This window comes from Diadema antillarum, unplaced genomic scaffold, assembly GCF_040938485.1.
Source record: "Diadema antillarum isolate AM-2024a unplaced genomic scaffold, OU_Dant_1.0 seq00000688_RagTag, whole genome shotgun sequence".
NCBI lineage: Eukaryota > Metazoa > Echinodermata > Echinoidea > Diadematoida > Diadematidae > Diadema > Diadema antillarum.
The window spans coordinates 1962323-1982094 of NW_027271593.1; the positions used below are offsets into that span (position 1 = coordinate 1962323).

Genomic DNA, 19772 nt, shown 5'->3' on the forward strand with positions numbered 1-19772 from the left:
GCTGGTTATGAGTGTATGTTGCAATCACTGTTTGGTCACTAGAAAGCACTAGAAAACAATTATCAAATGCAGAGAGTGGGTTCAAACTTTAACTTTGTATTTCCATTCAATATTACCCACAAGGTGTCAATGAGAGCGCAATTGGTAGTAAAAGCACAATGTAAGAAGAAAATAATATGAAACAAAAACAAAACTAGATATATCGCTACGGCGACTGATATGCCTCCGCCATAATGCATGGTTCTCCTAATAGGTCTATAGTACAATGTCTTGACAATGTGTGATGACAGTTTCACACAATTGGCAAAATATTAAAATGACAGGTTTAACACAAATGTGCTGAATGTTCACTTCCTAGAACTAGGTTCAATTGGATGAATGATTAAAATGTCAGAGTGCAGGTATTTGGGGAACTGATGATTTTTACTTGACTTTTGACCCTTTTATAAGTTTATGCATTGAGTAATTTTCAAGGTATTGAGAAAAAGTATAATTTCAGTATTAAATAGGAAAATAGCATTATCTAAACCTGGCCTTTGACCTTTGACCACACAGTTCCAAAGAGAATCACTATTAGGTTGAACATGCATAAAGTAGTGATATTTTGAGGAGTTGACCTTGACCTTTGACCCCCTGACCTTTGAACCATGACCCCCAACTTCCCTAGATAATCACTGCCCATTGGAACAAGCATATATACAAAGTTCCATGAAGATACCTTGAACCATTTGCGAGATATGGAGAAAAACATGAATTTTCAACTTTTTTTCACAAAATAACCTGTGACCTTTGACCTTTGACCCCATGATCCTAAAATCCAAATAAAGTATTATCCCCCCAGGATATACCCTCATACTAAGTTTGATGTAAAACCACCACACAGTTCTTGAGATATCGACAAAAACAAAACGGGACGGACGTACGTACGGACGCACGGACGGTCGGACGACCCGAAAACATAATGCCTCCGGCCACTTCGTTGGCGGAGGCATAAAAAACCAACAAGAAAGAAAAAGCAAGAGAAGAGGTTGCAATGATTTCAGTGTTAGGACATACAGCCCCACAACATCGCCAGAATTATGAGACCATAAAGTGTTTGCTTTACTATGCTTCATTTGTGATAATGCACTATGTGCTCTCAAGGAGAAACTGAGCAGACTTAAAATTTCATTAACTACAAAACAAATAAACAAACAAACAAAACACAACATAAAAGAACCAAGAAACACTCCACTATTATCACAATCTCACTCTACAAACACACTTCAAGCTTCAAACAATAATATGTCATACTACTGTACATGATTTCCTCATATTGAATGAGTCATAACTTTGCTCATACAGGTTATGCACAAACTTGGACTGATCCTTTACTTCTCTCCCTCACTGTATACGCTGTTCTTTTCATGTGCAGATATTTTCGCGAATGACGTGGTTATTGATATATTTGTGAGATGTTGTTTCCGCGAATCGATGCTGACGCTTATGTTAATGCTCTATTAACAAAGCGCATTGAGACATTTTCGTGTGTTGTCAAATTCACGATCCAACTGTGATTCTTAAAATTCACGAGAATAACAGCTTAGACAGTATTCTAATCCTCCTTTTTATTTACACTATATATCTTCTTAACTCTATGAGTGCAATGTTTGCATGCATGGCTAATTAACGGCTTGCCAACTTGTACAATCGCGCAAAATCCAATTGATAAATTTCATACTCCACAGTACAGTGAAAGGGTCATAGGAATCTAGCTTTGTCATATGGTTTACATCACAGCACAGCTAGCAATTTTCTCTGCAACTTCGCTGTCCTGCATTTCTAGTAGAAACACACTACAAAGTTACATGGCTTTAAAAGACAGGATGCTTTCCACAAGGTACTAGTACTCATGCATTTTGGTATTTCGGTAAAATATGGCACACAGGGGGTTTATACACTGTATTTTCCCCCCACGGCAAACTATGTAAAATAAAAGACTGAGAGTGTGATTACCTGAGAGAATCTTTTTTCCAGTTCTTCCTCGGAAAGAGATCTTGGCAAGCCAGACAAGAAGAGTTTATTTTTCTCCATTTTGTTCTCGTACTGAAATGGGAAATAATCATTTCAATTACTAATAAAACATTGGACACTTAGGTGTTTTTTGAGTGTGTGTGTGTGTGTGTGTGTCTAATTTCACCAGAGTGCTCTAGTCTCCTAACATGCTTCTGAGAGCCATTCTAATTCCCCACTAGAGAAAAGAAGTCAAATGCATCAGTCTGTCTCAAGTACATTTGCTGTAATCACACAAGTGATTTTTTTTTTCCAAACAAGACTTTTGTACCTAAACGTTACATTTTTTATACACTTTGCATAAAACTGACTTTATCAAGGCTTTGAGTATCATAAACTAAAAGAGCAATTTGACAGTCATTTCAAGAGTTTTCTTTGTCGTACAGTTCTCATACCCAGAACATAATTCAGGTGCTACTTTCCACTGCTTAACCATTTATGAAATGTTCTTGCAATCACATGTTGTCATCATCTAGGAGATCCCTGTGTAATAATTAAATATGATTTACTAGAGTTTTGTGTGTGAGAATGATTCAATAAGCCCCCTGCCACTGCTCATCAGCACTGTTGGGGAGTGGGGCCTTTCTTAAACCTACCATGTAAGATGCTAACATTGACCAGGCTTGCTGAAGTGCGGAAAAGTAGCATTGTACGGTTACACAGATTACACTTTAATCTAAAAGAAGACAGCATGCAAATGTATTGATCATTTGTTTAAGGTAATTACTATCTTGAACAATGCCTTTAATTTCATATTTGAGACCACCCAGTTGAAAAATTGAGTGTATAATTGCCGTTTCCTTGAACAAGTTTAATTTGCATTTAGCATTTTGGCTTTGCTCCATATGTCATTGTACTACATATTTCTCCAAACCAATTACAGTTCGACCTCGATTATCCGGCCATGTCGGGACTGGCGCTTATCTGGATAAGCGAATTGGCTGGATACGGGAGACACAATGTTAATGTATATAGCTGCCGTCCAAGCTGCCGTCCCAGTGAACTTGCAGCTAGGCAGGTAGCGTACCCTGCAACGGTGGTGTAATCTATGCTAGCCTGCGCAAAATTGTAGTCCCTTCTTCACAAAATAAAGTATATCTTTATGTGAAAATCATACATGCTTCACCCCATTAGATATTGAGAAACCTATCATGCATATCTTATGAAATTAGTGAAATAGATCCATGAAAAGATGTTAAAGTCACTGTTTTTTTCTCAATTTTTGGATGAATAAAAAAGTCCTTCACTGCGTGAACGCGTCCGGATAATAGAGATTTCTGGATAAAAGGAGGCCAGATAATCGAGGTCAAACTGTACTAAAATCCCAGTGGAGGTTAGACCAAAGTCTAGGCCTCCTTAGAGCTACAAGAATACAAAATAATGATTTTATACATATGACTAAACTGTTACCTTGAATTTATTGTCTCCAGGCACCTTTGCTGTATCTCTGGAGGGATCAACATACATTGGTCTGTTCCCAAGTAACTCCCTGTCCATCTTGAGAGCTTTCTGGGCACCTTCCTACAAGGAATAGTAAAATTAATCAGTCTCTGAAGAGAAATACATGACCAACAGGAGTCTAGATTTGATCAACATTCACTTAAAAAAACAAAACAAAAAACAATTACAACAATATTTGTCACAAAAACCTGAATGGTGCACACAAAACACCTGCCAAAATATGACATCTGACCAAACAAGAGGTGGGGGCAGCATAAACAAAACCACTACAGGTCAAGATTTGAACAACAATCAATGCAATACATTCATTACTGAGATGAAGGTGAGAGAAAGTGATTGTGATTATAAATATCTGTCATGCAATGGATAATTATCTACCATATCAATAGTTACAAGATGATATCAAAAGCCCTTTGACACTGAGATAAGTCCCATTGGAACAGCTTTACACATGTACAGAGTACAGTAACACGTTAAACATATGGTTCGAGTTTGGTTATAATTTGGCAATTGCATTGAATCGTTTGGGACAAAGCAATATATGTTTATCAAAGTGGATGGCCAAGGTATCATGGACACTAACACAGATTGAAGGAAATCACAGCCATACCATGTATGTTCACACAATGAACCAATTATACAGGTGTGTAGTGCAGTCGCAAATGTCACAGTACTGAAGAATTATGGACAAGGCAAGTGTAAGAGGGCAGACATTCATAGAGCAGAGAGAAGACATAAACTTGAATGTGTGACTTTATCTACATAATCTATACATAATGCTTTTGTAGGAAGGGCTCATCAGATCGACAGCATAACACTAAAGGGAGTCATCATCTGGTCTCAGACTGTGTATTTTGCAAGAAGGGAAAGTTTCCATGTTTATTCTGAAATGCACACTGAAGTGCCTTGTCTTCTCCTGTCTTGGATTGATTACCTTTTCCTGGAACTCTATGTAGCAATAACCTTTGAACTTCTTCTGATAGTTGGTCACCATTCGTATCTCTGTGATTGAGCCACACTGCAAGTCAACAGAGAATCAGCATTATAGGTCTCAAGCTGAGCAGTCCTCATTGACACTGGTCACAAAATAGCAGCAAATATGCAGATACATGTTTTCTTTCACTTTTATGTAGCAGATGACACATCACAGGTTGTGTGTTCAAATATGGTTGAGGCTTTGAAATTTATCAAATACACACTGTAGAACACAATTACAGGCATAATATTTTTCCTAGTATTAATATAGGAACGATAATAAAATCTGGGCATGATTTCACCGACTGGTATCATCTGGGTACTTAAAGCTAATATAAAGTTTTGGTACCTCAAAAGTTTCCCTGAATTTCCTTGTCTTAGTTTGTGTTTCAGGTTAAAGTACCTTTCATATACCTAACACTGTGAGACTTACTCGCCCCAAAGTGCTCTCATGTCTTAGTATACTTGTATATTGTAATCATGCAATTAACTGCAACCAGCAGCCCCATACGCATAGTGACCAGCAGCCCCATACGCATAGCGTAATGGGGCTTCGCATTGTAGCATTCAGGATCATGACAGATTTAGTATCGTGGGTAAATATCAACTGAAAATCCAAAAATTTCTTCAATTTGAAGACTTACCAATTAAGTTGAAGTATTGAAAACAGGCTTTCGGCAACGTTTGGTTCTGCCAATAGTCCCTTCCTGTTTGAATTGATGACTGAATGTGACTTGGTCGAGAGGACCTTGGGAGAGCTACATACACTGAATACTACGGCCAGCGCATGCGCACAAATTTCAAATCCATGAACGGATAAGATGTTTGTGTGCGCATGCGCTGGCCGTCAATTCAGTGTAGCTCTCCCAAGGTCCTCTTGACCGAGTCACATTCAGTCATCAATTCGAACAGAAAGGGACTATTGGCAAAACCAAACATTGCCCGAAGCCTGTTTTCAATACTTCAACTTAACTGGTAAGTCTTCAAATTGAAGAAATGTTTGGATTTTAAGCTGATATTTACCCGCAATACTAAATCTGTCATGATGCTAAATGCTACAATGCGAAGCCCCATTTAGCTATGCGTATGGGGCTGCTGGTCGCAGTTAGCTATGCGTATGGGGCTGCAAGCTGCCGGTTGCAGTTATCATGCAATAATGGTTTCGTACTATACGTGTACTACCTCGCCGCCATACGGCGGCGGCTCTGGTACGAAACCATTATTGCATGATTACTAAGACATGAGAGCACTTTGGGGCGAGCAAGTCTCACAGTGTTAGTTATATGAAAGGTACTTTAACATGAAACACAAACTAAGACAAGGAAATTCAGGGAAACTTTTGAGGTACCAAAACTTTATATTATCTTTTAAATGACTCTTCTTCATCAATGTCAACATGTCGTTCCCAACCATGAATCGTCTTGGTACAAGTCGATTTGAAGTCAGTGCTCCCAACCATTCAGGACTCGCATCCTTTCAATGTATTTCTTGCTGTCTTTCAGCAATTTCATGTCTTGAACAAGATATTATAGAAATGCAACAATTATACAAAGAAAAAAAAAACATACTAACTGAAAGAATACATATTATCAATAGTTTTTTTTTTTTAAATTTCACCAAAGCAAAGAAGATGATTAAAAAACAAACACATACATCAACAGTAGAATACAATTACAAATATATCAGTCAAACAGTATAAAAAGAAATGCTATGGTAGGCAGCAGCCGCAAAGAAAATGTCCCTTATTTTCGGCTGACCGAAAAATATTTATTAAATTTGTTACCAATGCGTTCGAAGCAAGAACTAGAAATGTCGCTATGGCGACTGGTATGCCTCCGCCATAATGCAAGGTTCTCCGAATAGGTCTATAGCAAAATGTCTTGACAATGTTTGATGACAGTTTCACAAAATGGGCAAAATATCAAAATGACAGGTTTGTCACAACTGCACTGAATGTTCACTTTCCTTGAACTAGGTTTATTTGGATGAATGGCTATACTGTCTAAGAGTGCAGGTATTTGGGGATTTGAGGATCTGCACCCAACTTTTGACCCTTTAATAAGTTTAAAGAATAAGTGAAATTTAGCACTTTCACTTGACTTTTGACCTTTTGACCTTTGGGCAAGAAACTTCCAAGAGAATCTGTATTGGGTAATACATGCACTCACTAAGTTTCAAGAGAAAATCCTGCAGGCATTGCATAAGAGGGAAATAATGACATTTTGATGAGTTGACCTTGACCTTTGACCCCTGACCTTTGACCCATGACCCCAACCCTACATGATCACTGCCAGTCAGTACATGCATATATACTATTGTTCCATGAATATACCTTGAAATATTTGTGAGATATGGAGAAAAAAGTGAAATTTTAACATTTTCACTTGACATTTGACCCTTGACATCCTGACCCAAAACTCTCTCTAGGAAATCTATATTTGATAATTCGTGTATACAGCAAGTTTCAAGAAAATACCTCCAAGCATTGAATAGATATTGGGGAAATAGTGAAATTTTGAGCATTTGACCATGACCTTTTGACCTTAAGCATGTGCGCTCAAAAGTTGATAGGCACAACTTCGCCCACTCATATATATACATGCCAAGTTTCATTAGGACACCTCTCACGTTTTTTTAGATACGCTGTCCACAAAACTGATTATGGACGGAAGGACGGACGAGGACGGATAGAAGGACAGGCGGAAGGACGGACGAACGGATGGGCGGACGGACGGACGGACAAACAACCCGAAAAGATAATGCCTCCGGCGACGCTTCATGGCGGAGGCATGAAAACATAAGAACAGGACAAGACAAAGACAAATAAATCAAAACATACAATGGCAAATATCAAAATACATGATCTCTCGTAACATGAGACATCATGTTTTGTTTTGTTTTTACATAAAAAGACCCCTGTGATGCAAACCTATTTGAGCTTCATGATAATATCATCAGATCGTAAGCAATTTCTTTGCAGTATCAGTAAAATGAATGTTACTTGTGCTGATCAAATTATACCCTTTCCAAGTTTTAAAGTCTCAAGGAATAATTCCAGACTTGATATTGAGTGGGAAAACGATGAAATACAGGTAAAGGAAACATAAAATGACCACAATTTTCTCTCATGACTTGTCAAAAACATACCTCTGAGAATTTTTCCCGAATGGTCTCTTCAGTCAAATTGTAGTCCAGGTTTTTGACAAAGACAGTTTGAGGATCTTTGCTATGCACATGGTCAGTCTTGTTAGTTTTAGTTTGCTTTTTCTGCTCCTCCATCTCGTGTGTTGTATTGGTTTGAGACATACTCTGATCTCCTTCACTGCTTTCAGCTGTCATAATGGAAACAAAACATGTCACAACCTTTTCAGCGAGATGTCACAAGCTAGTCACATCATATCATAGGAAAAAAAGTTGTCAATCTTCACACATGCTGTGATGCTAATCATACATTACTCTTTTCTAAATCAAGAGTCACATCTCATTTCGACGCTTTCATAAATTTTGCATGGAATATAGCACCGCAAATATAACTCTTTGCACACATATAAAATTCACACTGAACAATAAAACTAAGAATAAACTGGAAATATCACTATGGTCACTGGTACCCTATGCCTCCATCATATCACATTATATATTCTCCAATAGGTCTGTTGTACATTGTACATCTTGACAGTGTGAGACAATGGTTTCACATGATTGTTAAAAAACTGAAATAACATGTTTGAAAGTTTGATGGCACAAGCACAATAATTCTGCAACACAAGAAGACCTCATGACAAGGCTTCTTGGCTTTTTTCTTTGAAGTCTTGCGCAACTTTTGAGACCAACTTTGGAATGTCTGTGTGTACTGTTATGAATCACGTCCATTTTTATAGCAGCATGTCACCCCAAATGTGCACAATTTTGTGATTCTGTGTACATCTCCTATGGAAAACAACTGGTACTCTGTCCTGCAACTCATAAACACCTCACTATTTTTATGATTCATCACTTTGATTGATTGATTTTATGATAATTATGGTAGATACATGGTCCATGACAATTTTGATCGAAAAAAAGAAGAAAAAAACAAAAATAAAAAATGAATCTAAAAAACAATTTGAACAAATTGTAATGACTTTAGGCAGCTTTTATGATGTACAATTGTTGAATATGTTTAACCGAAAAAAAAAAAAAAATAGACCCTCAATGCTTTGAATTAGTGTTTTAACAGGCTAAAATTAGACGTTTGACTTAATTCGGGGGGGGGGGGGGGGGGAAGTGGGCTGGGCGGATTCAGCGTCCCTCCCCCCCCCCCCCAAAAAAAAAAAAAAAAAAAACAAAACAAAACAAAACAAAAAAACAAAAAACACAAAAAAACACACCAAAAAAAACACACACAAAAAAAACTTTTTCCTAGAGAATTGTTACCTTACACTACGTTTCATGAAAATACATTGTACCTTCAGGCATTGCAGAGATATGGGGGAAAAAACTTAAATTTTAAGAAATTGACGTTGATCTTCGATCTTGAGTGTGTGTGAGCGCCCAAAAGTTAATAGGCAAAACTTTGTCCACTCATACATACATTTGGAAACATCAAATGTCAGTATTTAGTGCTAAGTGTTATTTATTATGACTATTATTATTGTTATTATTATTCTTAAATTAAGCTGCCCACAAAATTGTCTATGGACCGACAGACAGACAACCCACAAATATAATGCCTCCGCTGACGCTTTCTGGATTTCACCAATATCTTTAGATAATGCGTTATGTTTCGATATTCTGTAGAGAAAACGTGCAAAAAAATAATCACAGCAGTAGTCCGTATTTATCATGTTAGCATATCTCATACCTGCCAACATTTCAAGATGAAATATCTTCCTCGTGGATTGCAAAAATCTTATTTTATATGCAAACTGAAGTTAAAAATCTTACTTTCAGTCAAATCTTCAGAAAATACACATGGAAGGTATATCTAATTTAAAAAAAAAAAATCTTATTTCTCTGACAGAAAATCTTATTTTGCTATATTAAATGTAAAAAATCTTACTGAATCTGATAAAATCTTATTAGTTGGCAAGTATGATATCTTCTCTGCCATCCTTTTAATCAATTGTAATCAGACCAGTCTGAAAAACCCTGAGACATGTAACTCACCTTGTATGGCAGTGTCTGATGACGCTATACGAGGTACAGGAACGTGGGGTACTTTAAACACGGATGATGATGATGATGGAGATGTTATTGTTGATACAGTAGATGATTGGGATGATGAGGGTGGAGTCAAAGAAGATGAAGAAGGTTTGGTAGATGTGCCCACATTGCCTCTGATCACCGTTTCTGAACTTGTCCTCTGTTTGGCAAGACAGAAGGCAAAAAGTATGTTTGAGACTCACACTACTATCTCAAGTAATTGTGTTCATTTTGTTTATTCTTAAAACAATCTACATTAAAATGCACATTTGACACCTATTCCTGCAAGTAACTGAACATGGAACTCCATTCTGTGTTCAAGTTGACTCTGGCAAATAAAGGGAAATCAACTAAAAAAGTCAAAGTTTCACTGTAATTAACCAAAAAAAAAAAAAAACAACACACAAACAAACACAAACAACCCCCCAAAAACACAACATCATCATATTCTAGAGTTTTGTGGGGATTGACTTTGGTTGCAAGCACATTTAGTAGGTAAATAAGTCTTGGTTACAGACTGTCTCTCATATCTCTCACTGGCTTGTTCTAAAAAGTATTTCAAAAGTAATCTTTTGGGTAATGACGCCTCCCCCTCCACAGTCATCTCTGCAAGCTCTCTTATATCCTCTGAAGAACAATTCGATGTGCAGGAAGAAAAGTCTTCTCACTGGTTCATGAGACATCCAGTGAAGATTTGAGTGAAGGTAAATGGGAGATATGGTATCATTGCCATGAGACTGGTATCACTGCTGTACAAACTACAGGGAACTTTCAAACTTCAAATGTGACCTGCTACAACAAAAGGATCCTAAAGTCGCTGACGGGTGAGCCGAGAAAATCGAGTTTGAAGTCAGATCACCAAAATCTGTCAAAACGTTTGGATTTCTGTTTTTAACATAAGTTTGTAGTCTAATGTATCTTCTATCATCTGCCGAAATTTCGAAGCTAAATGATCAAAGGAAAGGCCTGAAAATAGCATTTTTCTGGGCCATGCTTGGCTCGCCCGTCAGCGACTTTAGGATACTTTTGTTGTAGAGGGTCACAAATTAGTCTTTGATGTGATTGCAGTGAAACCTTTACAAAGGGAAATCTGGATTTTTTTGAATGGTGCTAACAAGTGCTACACTGACTTCTCTTAGGATAACACTCCACACTGTGTGTGGACAGGAGTGATAACATTAATGGACAATAATCAACACATTCTTTTTTTTTCTGAATGGCTTTCTGGAATGTGTAGGCCTAAGATTCCACTTGTAAATGGCGTATGGCAAAGGGTGGGTCAGGTGTGTATGAATAAATCTTTGCTCACTGTCAGTAGTAATCAGAGGAGTAAAGAGACTATTACTGTCTGTCACATCTGTATGATATCATGACAGAGTATTAGAGCAGCATGCACACTACTGAGTGAACAAATAAAATGGGGAAAAATGATATTTTCAAATGGCAGTACAAATGATTAATTCTGCTTCTGTGTGTTGCAAGAAAGACATTGGCCACTTTGTTTACATAACTTACAACAAAAGCAGCTTGTCTACTACAGCAACAATAAGTGGAAATGTCCAACAAAAATCTATCCAGCTCTAACTGAGGGCAACTATTGTGTTAAATGTAAAAGCTCATCCTCAAGCCAGTCTTTCACATAAGGCTGCATTCCTTCATGGTACATTGTGTGACTTTCATTACTATGTTTTTCTTGCCTTAGCACTACAGTGCACTCCCGTTTTATATCAAATAAGGTTAGATACCTATAATGAAAATTTGTTACAATCAAGTAAAAATTCAGGTCCCCAAATTATCATCTACTGGTATACACATGTATATCTTCAAACACCTTGTTTAGCTATAACAAAACTTTGATGTAATGTACAAAGAAACTGCTGGTCAAGACAACTTTGTCATAATGGGAATCTCCTGTATATCTATGAATGTTTTTTGAAGCCTGTCAATGTCTGTAATGTAAACTAGCCAGTCTTGCCTGTTTCTTTGCAATCTGTTTGCTAGATCCTGCCTCATCATAAAGCCTCTTGCCTCCACCTTTCCTTTCACTTCTTGGTCTGTTTCTAGCATCAGGTCTCCTCTCCTCCACCTGCCGACTCCATGCTGCCTCATCTTCAGCAGCCTGCATCAGAAAAGTCATTGTTTAATTGTGACAATAACATACAACAGTGAGACTTTTTCGTTGATAATCATACATGACATGCAAGACATTGAATGTTAAAGAATGATACAGTTCTAGTTGAGATGGGGTATTTCAAACTTTATTTCTATTTTTACTTTTGTTGTTGTTGAGATAATGAGAAACCTCATACGAAATATGAAAGAACATAATAATTCTGAGAGAAATTCAAAGTTTATTTAAAGAAAATTGGTTTTGAAACGACTAAGACAGCCAAAACAAAGCAATCCTAATAAAAACTGGAACCCATCTTTTATCAGGATCGCTTTGTTCTACTTTGTTTTTGGATATCTCAGCCATTTCAAAACTGATATTCATCAAGTAACAAACTTTGAATTCCTCTTAGAATTGTATGTTCTTTAACATTTTAGATGGTGCTTTCTTAGTATCTTGCAAAAAGTTAAAATCAAAATTCTCATCTCAACCAATAGTATACAATCCCTGTACCTTCAACCATTTGAGCACTCCGCAATATTAGTTTACATACCCGCTTCATCACTTTGCCGCACTTGGCAATATTAGTGAACATACCCGCTTCATCTCTCTCTCCCAGCTCCCTCTCCCTCTTAGTTCCCTCTTACTTTTAGCTCACACCAGTTACCTCACACCCTCTTTATCCTCAGATAGCTCTCTCCTGGGCCCTCACCAACTGCTCCCTCTCACTCTCTTCCTCTAGCTCCCTCTTATGACTAATGCTTGCTAGCAACCTCCCACCCTCTCCCACTGTCTTGTCCTGCTTCATCCCTTCCCAGTTCACCTTCAAGTGTTTGAAAGTTTACCCTGCGTACCCTTCACAAGCCCAAAGGTTCACTCACCCGTTTCCTCTGTTCTGTAACCCTCTTCATCTGAGTCTCCACTCTCTTGACAGCTGAACACCAGGTATCCAAAGTTCCTTCTTCACGTTCAAAGTTGAGAAAAGCCTCAAAGACAGTCTCTGGCCAATCATTTACTGAGTGGATGGCTCGATGGAACACCTTTCTCACATGTTTGCTGTCCCCGTAACACCTGAGTTTGGAAGTTACAAAGAAATTGTTTACTTTTTTAATATTGACAATATGTATCAGCCCTAAAAGGGCAGGGGCACAGAATCTCCTCTATCATTATGCTAAAAAGTGAAAATATGTTGATTTTTAAGAATGTGTTCTTTATAACAGTATTTACCTCATCAAAAGAGTACCTAAATTCAAACTGTAGATATGGAAAAAGATCTTGCTTAATTCTGCATATTTTGGAGCTTTTTGGGTCCCACCTTTGGGCACCCATGGTGGCCAAATAAACAACTGCAGCATCTTCCAATACATGGATCACTGTCAAGTTTGGGGGAAAAAAAAAACATATTTCAAAGAAAAAGATGAAAAGGTTGATTACACATTTATCCCTTGGAACCAGTCTAGGGCAATAACCCCCTGGGCAATTACCCCTGACCCTTCCCCAGGCCCTAATCCTAATTCTAATCCTGAACCTAATCCTCACCCTCACCCAAACTCCTAACCCTAAACCTAACCCTAATCTTTACTCCAACCTCATTACCACTAACCAGAAATGAAGAAATTCAAAATTCACCTGGTTTTGGGCCTTCTTGTGGCACTGACACACATAATGATAATAATAATAATAATAATAATAATAATAATAATAATAAAAATAATAATAATAACAATAACAGCAAGTTCTTATATTGCGTATCTCAGATTTGAACAGAATTTCAATGCCCTTTACAAACAAACTACAACATAATACAAAACATACATGTACCAAGAAAAACTGCAATACCAAGTACTTCACAGTGTATTACTTTGGAATGATTATTTTACATACAATATGTACATAAGAGGTCAAGGTTGCCGATACATCTGACATAGTTACATTGATAAGTTAAAATTTAACAAACATATTTACTGAATTTAACAAACACATGCTATTTTGTACAAATACATTTTGAGTTTTTGTTTTAAACTGTCATTTGGCATCTTACTTCTCAGTGGGTTTGGTAAAGAATTCCAGATTGTTGTTGCAGCATAAGAAAAAGGCCTTTCCCAATTAAGACTGTACGGATGGAAGGTATGACAAGTAAGTTTTGAGCAGAGGATTGGAGATATCCAGAAGGCTTGAATGGGTTTATTAATTCTGTGATGTAGTGTGGGGCCGTTCCATGTAGTGCTTTGGAAGTGATGAGGAGGATCTTGTTTTGCATGCGATACCTTATAGGAAGCCAGTGCAGATCTTGAAGGACTGGGGTTATGTGTTCACATTTCTTTAATAGCAAGAGTAACAAGGAGGGCAGTGGAATTTTGACTTTGTGAAGCTTGGAGAGACCTGCTTGTCTGGGAGAGCCTAACCAGCCAATGATTAAAGTACAAAACTACTCATTCTGTCATCTGAGTCTACAAAGGTGGGGTAAATTGGCAAATACGTAAACCTCATATAAGTTCACATACATATGCAAGATAGGAAAAAATTTGTTAAAATGTTAACTTCTCAAAACAGTAAAATAAATCATATGCAAAGGTAGTATGAGTTAAAATGTTAACTTCTCAAAACAGTAAAATAACTGATATGTAAGATTAGAAAAAAAATCTGTTAAAATGTCAACTTTTCAAAACAGTAAAATAAGTAACATGCAAGATTGGAAAAAAATCAGTTAAAATGTCGACTTTTCAAAACAGTAAAATAAGTCATATTGACACAGTGTACTGATACCAATCATCTGTAGGAAGATCAATTCTATTGTCTGCTTGTTAATGAAATTATTTCATATAGTCTCACCTCTCCAAGTTAACATACAGCAGCCACACCCGAGCCTGACTCCCATGACCCACTGACATGATGTCATTCCACAGCTCACGCATTCTTTCCACATTCTTGCAGTACTTGGCCTTATTGGGTTCAATACAACAAGAAATTTGATAAACAGACATCATGTAGACAATTATGACATGAACAATGAAAGGAAACACATACAACCAAACATCCCTCATTTAACAATACATCCCATAATTCCTCACCATTTTTTATCAGAGACCTTTACATTTGCAACCTGGAAATTAAAGACTACGATTGCATTGGCCGTTCTCCCCCCTGCATCATGTTAGAAAGTAGCTTTAGATTACATGAGGATGGAACCTATAAAAAGTAAAATGGTGCCACCATAATGATCAGTGCATCAGGTAGCTCTCTGAGTCGTAAAATGAACAGATGCAAAAATAGCCCAGAACGCAAAGTGAAAATTCTGAGGACAGGAGTTTTTTTTCCCCTCTGTACATCCATGCCTCCCTATTGTATCATTTTGAGGATAACAGCTGTAATGCAACACCAAAGAATGTCCAGTCATCAAAATAAGCATGTCATTTGAAAAGTGTAGTTTCACTAAGAATATTAATTGATGCTAGCAGTTCTAAAGTCTTGAAGGAAAATTATGTTTCATCTTGAGTTCTATACATTACAGCTGTACTTTTTGCCATGTGTTTACAAGCCAGGAAAGTTACAGAGGGTAACTTTTGTAAAATGATACCATGCTCTCAATGTGACTGTCATATATCACAGAATTTACATGCTTACCTGGGAAAATAAAGACTTATGGGGTGTAACAGAAAAAAAAAAGTCCCCCCCCCCCAAAAAAAAAAAAAAAAATAATAATAATAATTTAAAATAAAATGAAATAAGCAAGAAAAAAAAAAACAGAGTAGAAGAAAAGCAGTGTCTAATGGAACAACACTCAAACAGCAGCACAGAAAATTAATGATAAAAAAGGAGAAACTCTGTGATTACAACTAAACATATTCCACAGCAGCAGATGACTCCAACTGATGTCAGTAGCTACAATGTAAAGACACTGTGCTCCCTCCTCCCCCCTTCCCCCCAAAAGGTTTCCTGTATAGCAAGCTAAAATCATGAATAACAATACTGCTAGTACAGTCAGCAGTGAATACTGAACAAATGGATGGACCATCATCAACAACTACAAACCTACATGCACTCACACACACAAACACACAATCACTATAAACTAAGCATGGTAGAGTTGAGTGCAGTTAATTATTTCAGATCTAAATTCCCTAATGAGGCAGATTAGCTGGGTTTATTGGCTCGCAGTGGTGTCAAAACCTGACCTCTCATAGCAGGCAAATCGGCCTTCACATGTGTCTATCAGTATCCTTGTGCAATAAGCACCATTCTGAACAAAATGCTACTGACACACTTGACTTTTTTTCAGCTTCTTGCGTACATCTGTGATTTTTACCTCATCCCTCACACATTTAATACGATTGAGGCTGCTTCAATCTACATTGTAGATAATGAAAAAGCTGAACTTGTCTTTTCAAAATATAAGATAGATGAAATGAAGACTGGACTCACCTCAACAAAAGCTAAATACTGTTGTAAACTGGAGGAGGGGTCACCTTCCATGCCAAAATCTGTCATTAGCAGGAAATTCAGTATGGATGTTATCTTTTGCCCTAAAGTGTGTTCCATTACAGATATGGTACACTATAAAAAGGCTTTTACTGGGGTTTTCACAGAAATAGCATTACTTCCACAAAGTAAATTACTTTTTTAGCACCTTGATTAATTAGATGTTTCATATCTGCCAACAGCTGTGTATATTTGAAATTCATAATATTCACCCTCTAATCATCTTTACACTTCTACCTCATAATGGCAAATTGGGCAAAATGATCTTAAATAATTAATATAATTTTTTTTTCCTAGAACTGAATATGCTACCGTAACAACTTAATAGTAAACTTGTCAAAAGAAATCAAGATAAATCTAATCATACATCATTACAAATAAATATATAGGAACAACAAAAATAAAAACGCTTGAAATTCACTGAAAACTTAATTATTGCAACATACCAAGACTGGCTACATGATGATTTCTTACTTAGTAAACAAGAACTTTGTTTCAGTTTGCAACTAATTGGAAAAAAAAAACACCAAACAAACAAAAAACAAACAAACAAACAAACGCCTTGGTGGAAGAATTTTATGAATCTGAAGAACTTTGTTTGCTAAAATATTGATATAATATAAATTTAACATAAATAAGCATGGATTTGAATGATAACTAAATGATCACAATGACAAGTATAAATCTTCTACATCACTATTTTGTTCCTTAAGATCAATCTTGCAAGAATTAAGACAATGAAATGATGCAAAGATTGGAAGCCCGAAGGCACTCACATTGGGCTTGATAGACTATGGCTCTTCCGACAGTGTCTCTTAATGTCTCAAGCTCTTCTTCATGATCTGTGCAAAAACAGAAAAATATTCAATAACAAGTTTAGCATTATTATACTCCAAGTTTAGCGTTATTATACTCATGACAAAACTTAGAATGCCAGTTCAAACAATAGCATTCAATACCCTGGAAATCAAATTTGTGTGCAGCTAGAAACAGCCATAATTCACCTGTGATAGCCCCTGAAAGTATACATACTTCGATAAATCATATCACATCTCTATAACAGTTTGGCACTTTCACACATTAAACTTCTGCTCCATAAAGCATAGTTACTAATGTGTGCATGTTCTATCTATTTGTGTACATTTTACGAATAATAGCGAGATTCCATGTCGACTGGTTAGCTAATCATGTGCAGGCATTGCAATTCACTATCGTTCAAGACGTATGTTTTGGAAAAAAATATACACAAATAGTGTGATCGTTTGATTGAAAGAATTGGGTGATCAACTATTCTATTTCAATTCATTTTTATTTTTTATACACTCTTTCAAATTTACAATTAAATCGCAAATAAATAAAAATCAAAGAGATAAAAAATTCTACTATTTTGCAGAGAGCATGTCTCGAGTAAATTCTACAAATACAGTAAAGAACATAATACAATGTAGTCAGGGTATTGGTACACTTTAACAGTACCATAGTGAAGTTATGTCATAACTAAAGAAAGAACAGCTTGAACTAGAACTATCACTTAATGTCATTAATACTAAAATGCTCAAAAGCTGAGGGAATTCCCATTATCATATGATTTTTATTCAAAATATGCTAGTATTACGGCAACACATTTTTCAACAACGACGAGAGATACATTTTGCAGATCTACATACCATTGTGGTCACATGTGCCAAATTTCAAGCTAAATGTTCAAAGACTGAGGGAGTGAGCTGAATCCACAATATTTTTGTATGCTTTTAAGTGCAAAAATGCTGCTATCATGGCATTGCATTATTCAACAATGATAAAAGATTAAGCTGCCACATCTACGTAATATAGTGGTCACATGTGCCAAATTTCAAGCCAAATGCTCAAAGACTGCAAGAGGTAGTTACCTGAATCCACAGTATTTTTGTCCTATTTTTCATTAAAAAAATGCTGTTACCATGGCAACACATTTTCATATAAACTTCATTTAACATGGCTTTCAACATCAAACTTTTTGCACAGGCTTACCATGTACTATAAACACATCAAATTACATTAAAACATTACACATTTTCATCAATATCATGGGTGTGGCAATCACTCATATTAAATGAACTACAATGCATTCTCAATATGTGACCCATTACGTCAGCGATCCTTCATTTTATGTCCTACATTTATGTTCAACATTATCTCATTTTACTCTATTTATAACAGTCAACTTGAACATGTTATGAATGAAATGTCAGTTTCATACCACAACTGCCTCAATGAATGAAGTCAATGCCTCAATATATGAGAATCGTTAATGGAAAGATTCTTCAATTGACCCTACCAGCTTCCCAGTCAATCCTGCGTCTTAGGTAGTCTGTGTAAGTCTGCCATAGCTGCAAGTAGTCTGATGCTGCTGAGAAGCCCGCTACAAGGGCCTTCTCAAACACACCTGGTAAAACAAAGTGACAAAGTGTATATATTCATGTTTTGTTCAATAGTCGCCTGTTGGTAAACAAGGTTCACATACAAATCTGTCATGTCGTACTTTAAACCATCCTACAGCATTGAAATAATTCAAATTAGCTTGCTCATGAACTCATACATTAAATCCATTCATTCCTTCCTCTTTGTTCAATGCTGTCTGTTCTAATGACTTCAATCTGTTAGATCTCCTGAGGAGCAGGTTTTACCTTGTGATCACTTTTTCAGGAGCTGTGGTTTCATGAAGAGGGTGCAATGTTTACTAGCACAAACTACTCACAGGCTACCTGCTATCAAAAAACTCTAAAAAAAAACTCTAAAAAAAAAACAAACAAACAAACACACACACACACACAAAACAGAAATGTTGCTATTGTGACTGGTATGCCTCCGCCAAAAAGCATAGTCCTCCCAAAAGGTCTATAGTACATCATGACAATGTGTGATGACAGTTATAAATAACTGGCAAAATATTGAAATGACATGTTTGTCAAAAATATGTTGAATGTTCACTTTCCCTGAACTAAGGTTAATTGGATGAATGCCTATATTTTCTAAGAGAGCGATATGTATTTGTGGATTTGAGGACTTTTACTTGACTTTTGACCCTTTTATAAATTTATGCATTGAGTAATTGTCAAGGTATGGGGAAAATGTACAATTTCTGCTTCAACCCTATTCCAACTGGGGGGGGGGGTCAAATTGACCCCCCCCCCTCGACATTTCGCGCCACGATTCCGCAATGCGCAAAGATTTTGCCGCGTCGTTTCACGACTTTTTTCATTAAAGTCTCCCGCATATTTTGAGACCAAATTTGCAACGTCTGGGTACACTGTTCTGAAGTTATGTAATGTTTTGCATATGCATGTCAACCCCAAAACGGCTCAAATTCATGACATCGTGTGCAAATCCAATGCAAATTGTGTTTTTTGTTAAATTGATATAAATTAGATTATTTCAACTTTAAACCATTGAAATTACTCAATTCTAATGTAGAGAAGCTTGAAAAAGTGCCTGCAACAAATTTTGGCAAAAAAACAATAGAAAACAAAAT

General features: G+C 36.6%; 1 protein-coding gene across 1 annotated transcript in view; it reads right to left on the reverse strand.

The window, feature by feature from the left end:
• The window catches only part of LOC139737291 (squamous cell carcinoma antigen recognized by T-cells 3-like), a gene marked incomplete at its 5' end in the record, with an annotated part of 77312 nt that overhangs the window by 14042 nt on the left and 43498 nt on the right, over positions 1-19772 (reverse strand). The window contains 11 exons of the mRNA XM_071647965.1: positions 1996-2085; positions 3463-3573; positions 4448-4531; positions 7636-7820; positions 9637-9832; positions 11648-11791; positions 12664-12853; positions 14615-14724; positions 16205-16263; positions 17038-17103; positions 18579-18686. Coding sequence (XP_071504066.1) covers positions 1996-2085; positions 3463-3573; positions 4448-4531; positions 7636-7820; positions 9637-9832; positions 11648-11791; positions 12664-12853; positions 14615-14724; positions 16205-16263; positions 17038-17103; positions 18579-18686 — 1343 coding nt within the window. The remainder of the gene's footprint in view (positions 1-1995; positions 2086-3462; positions 3574-4447; positions 4532-7635; positions 7821-9636; positions 9833-11647; positions 11792-12663; positions 12854-14614; positions 14725-16204; positions 16264-17037; positions 17104-18578; positions 18687-19772) is intronic.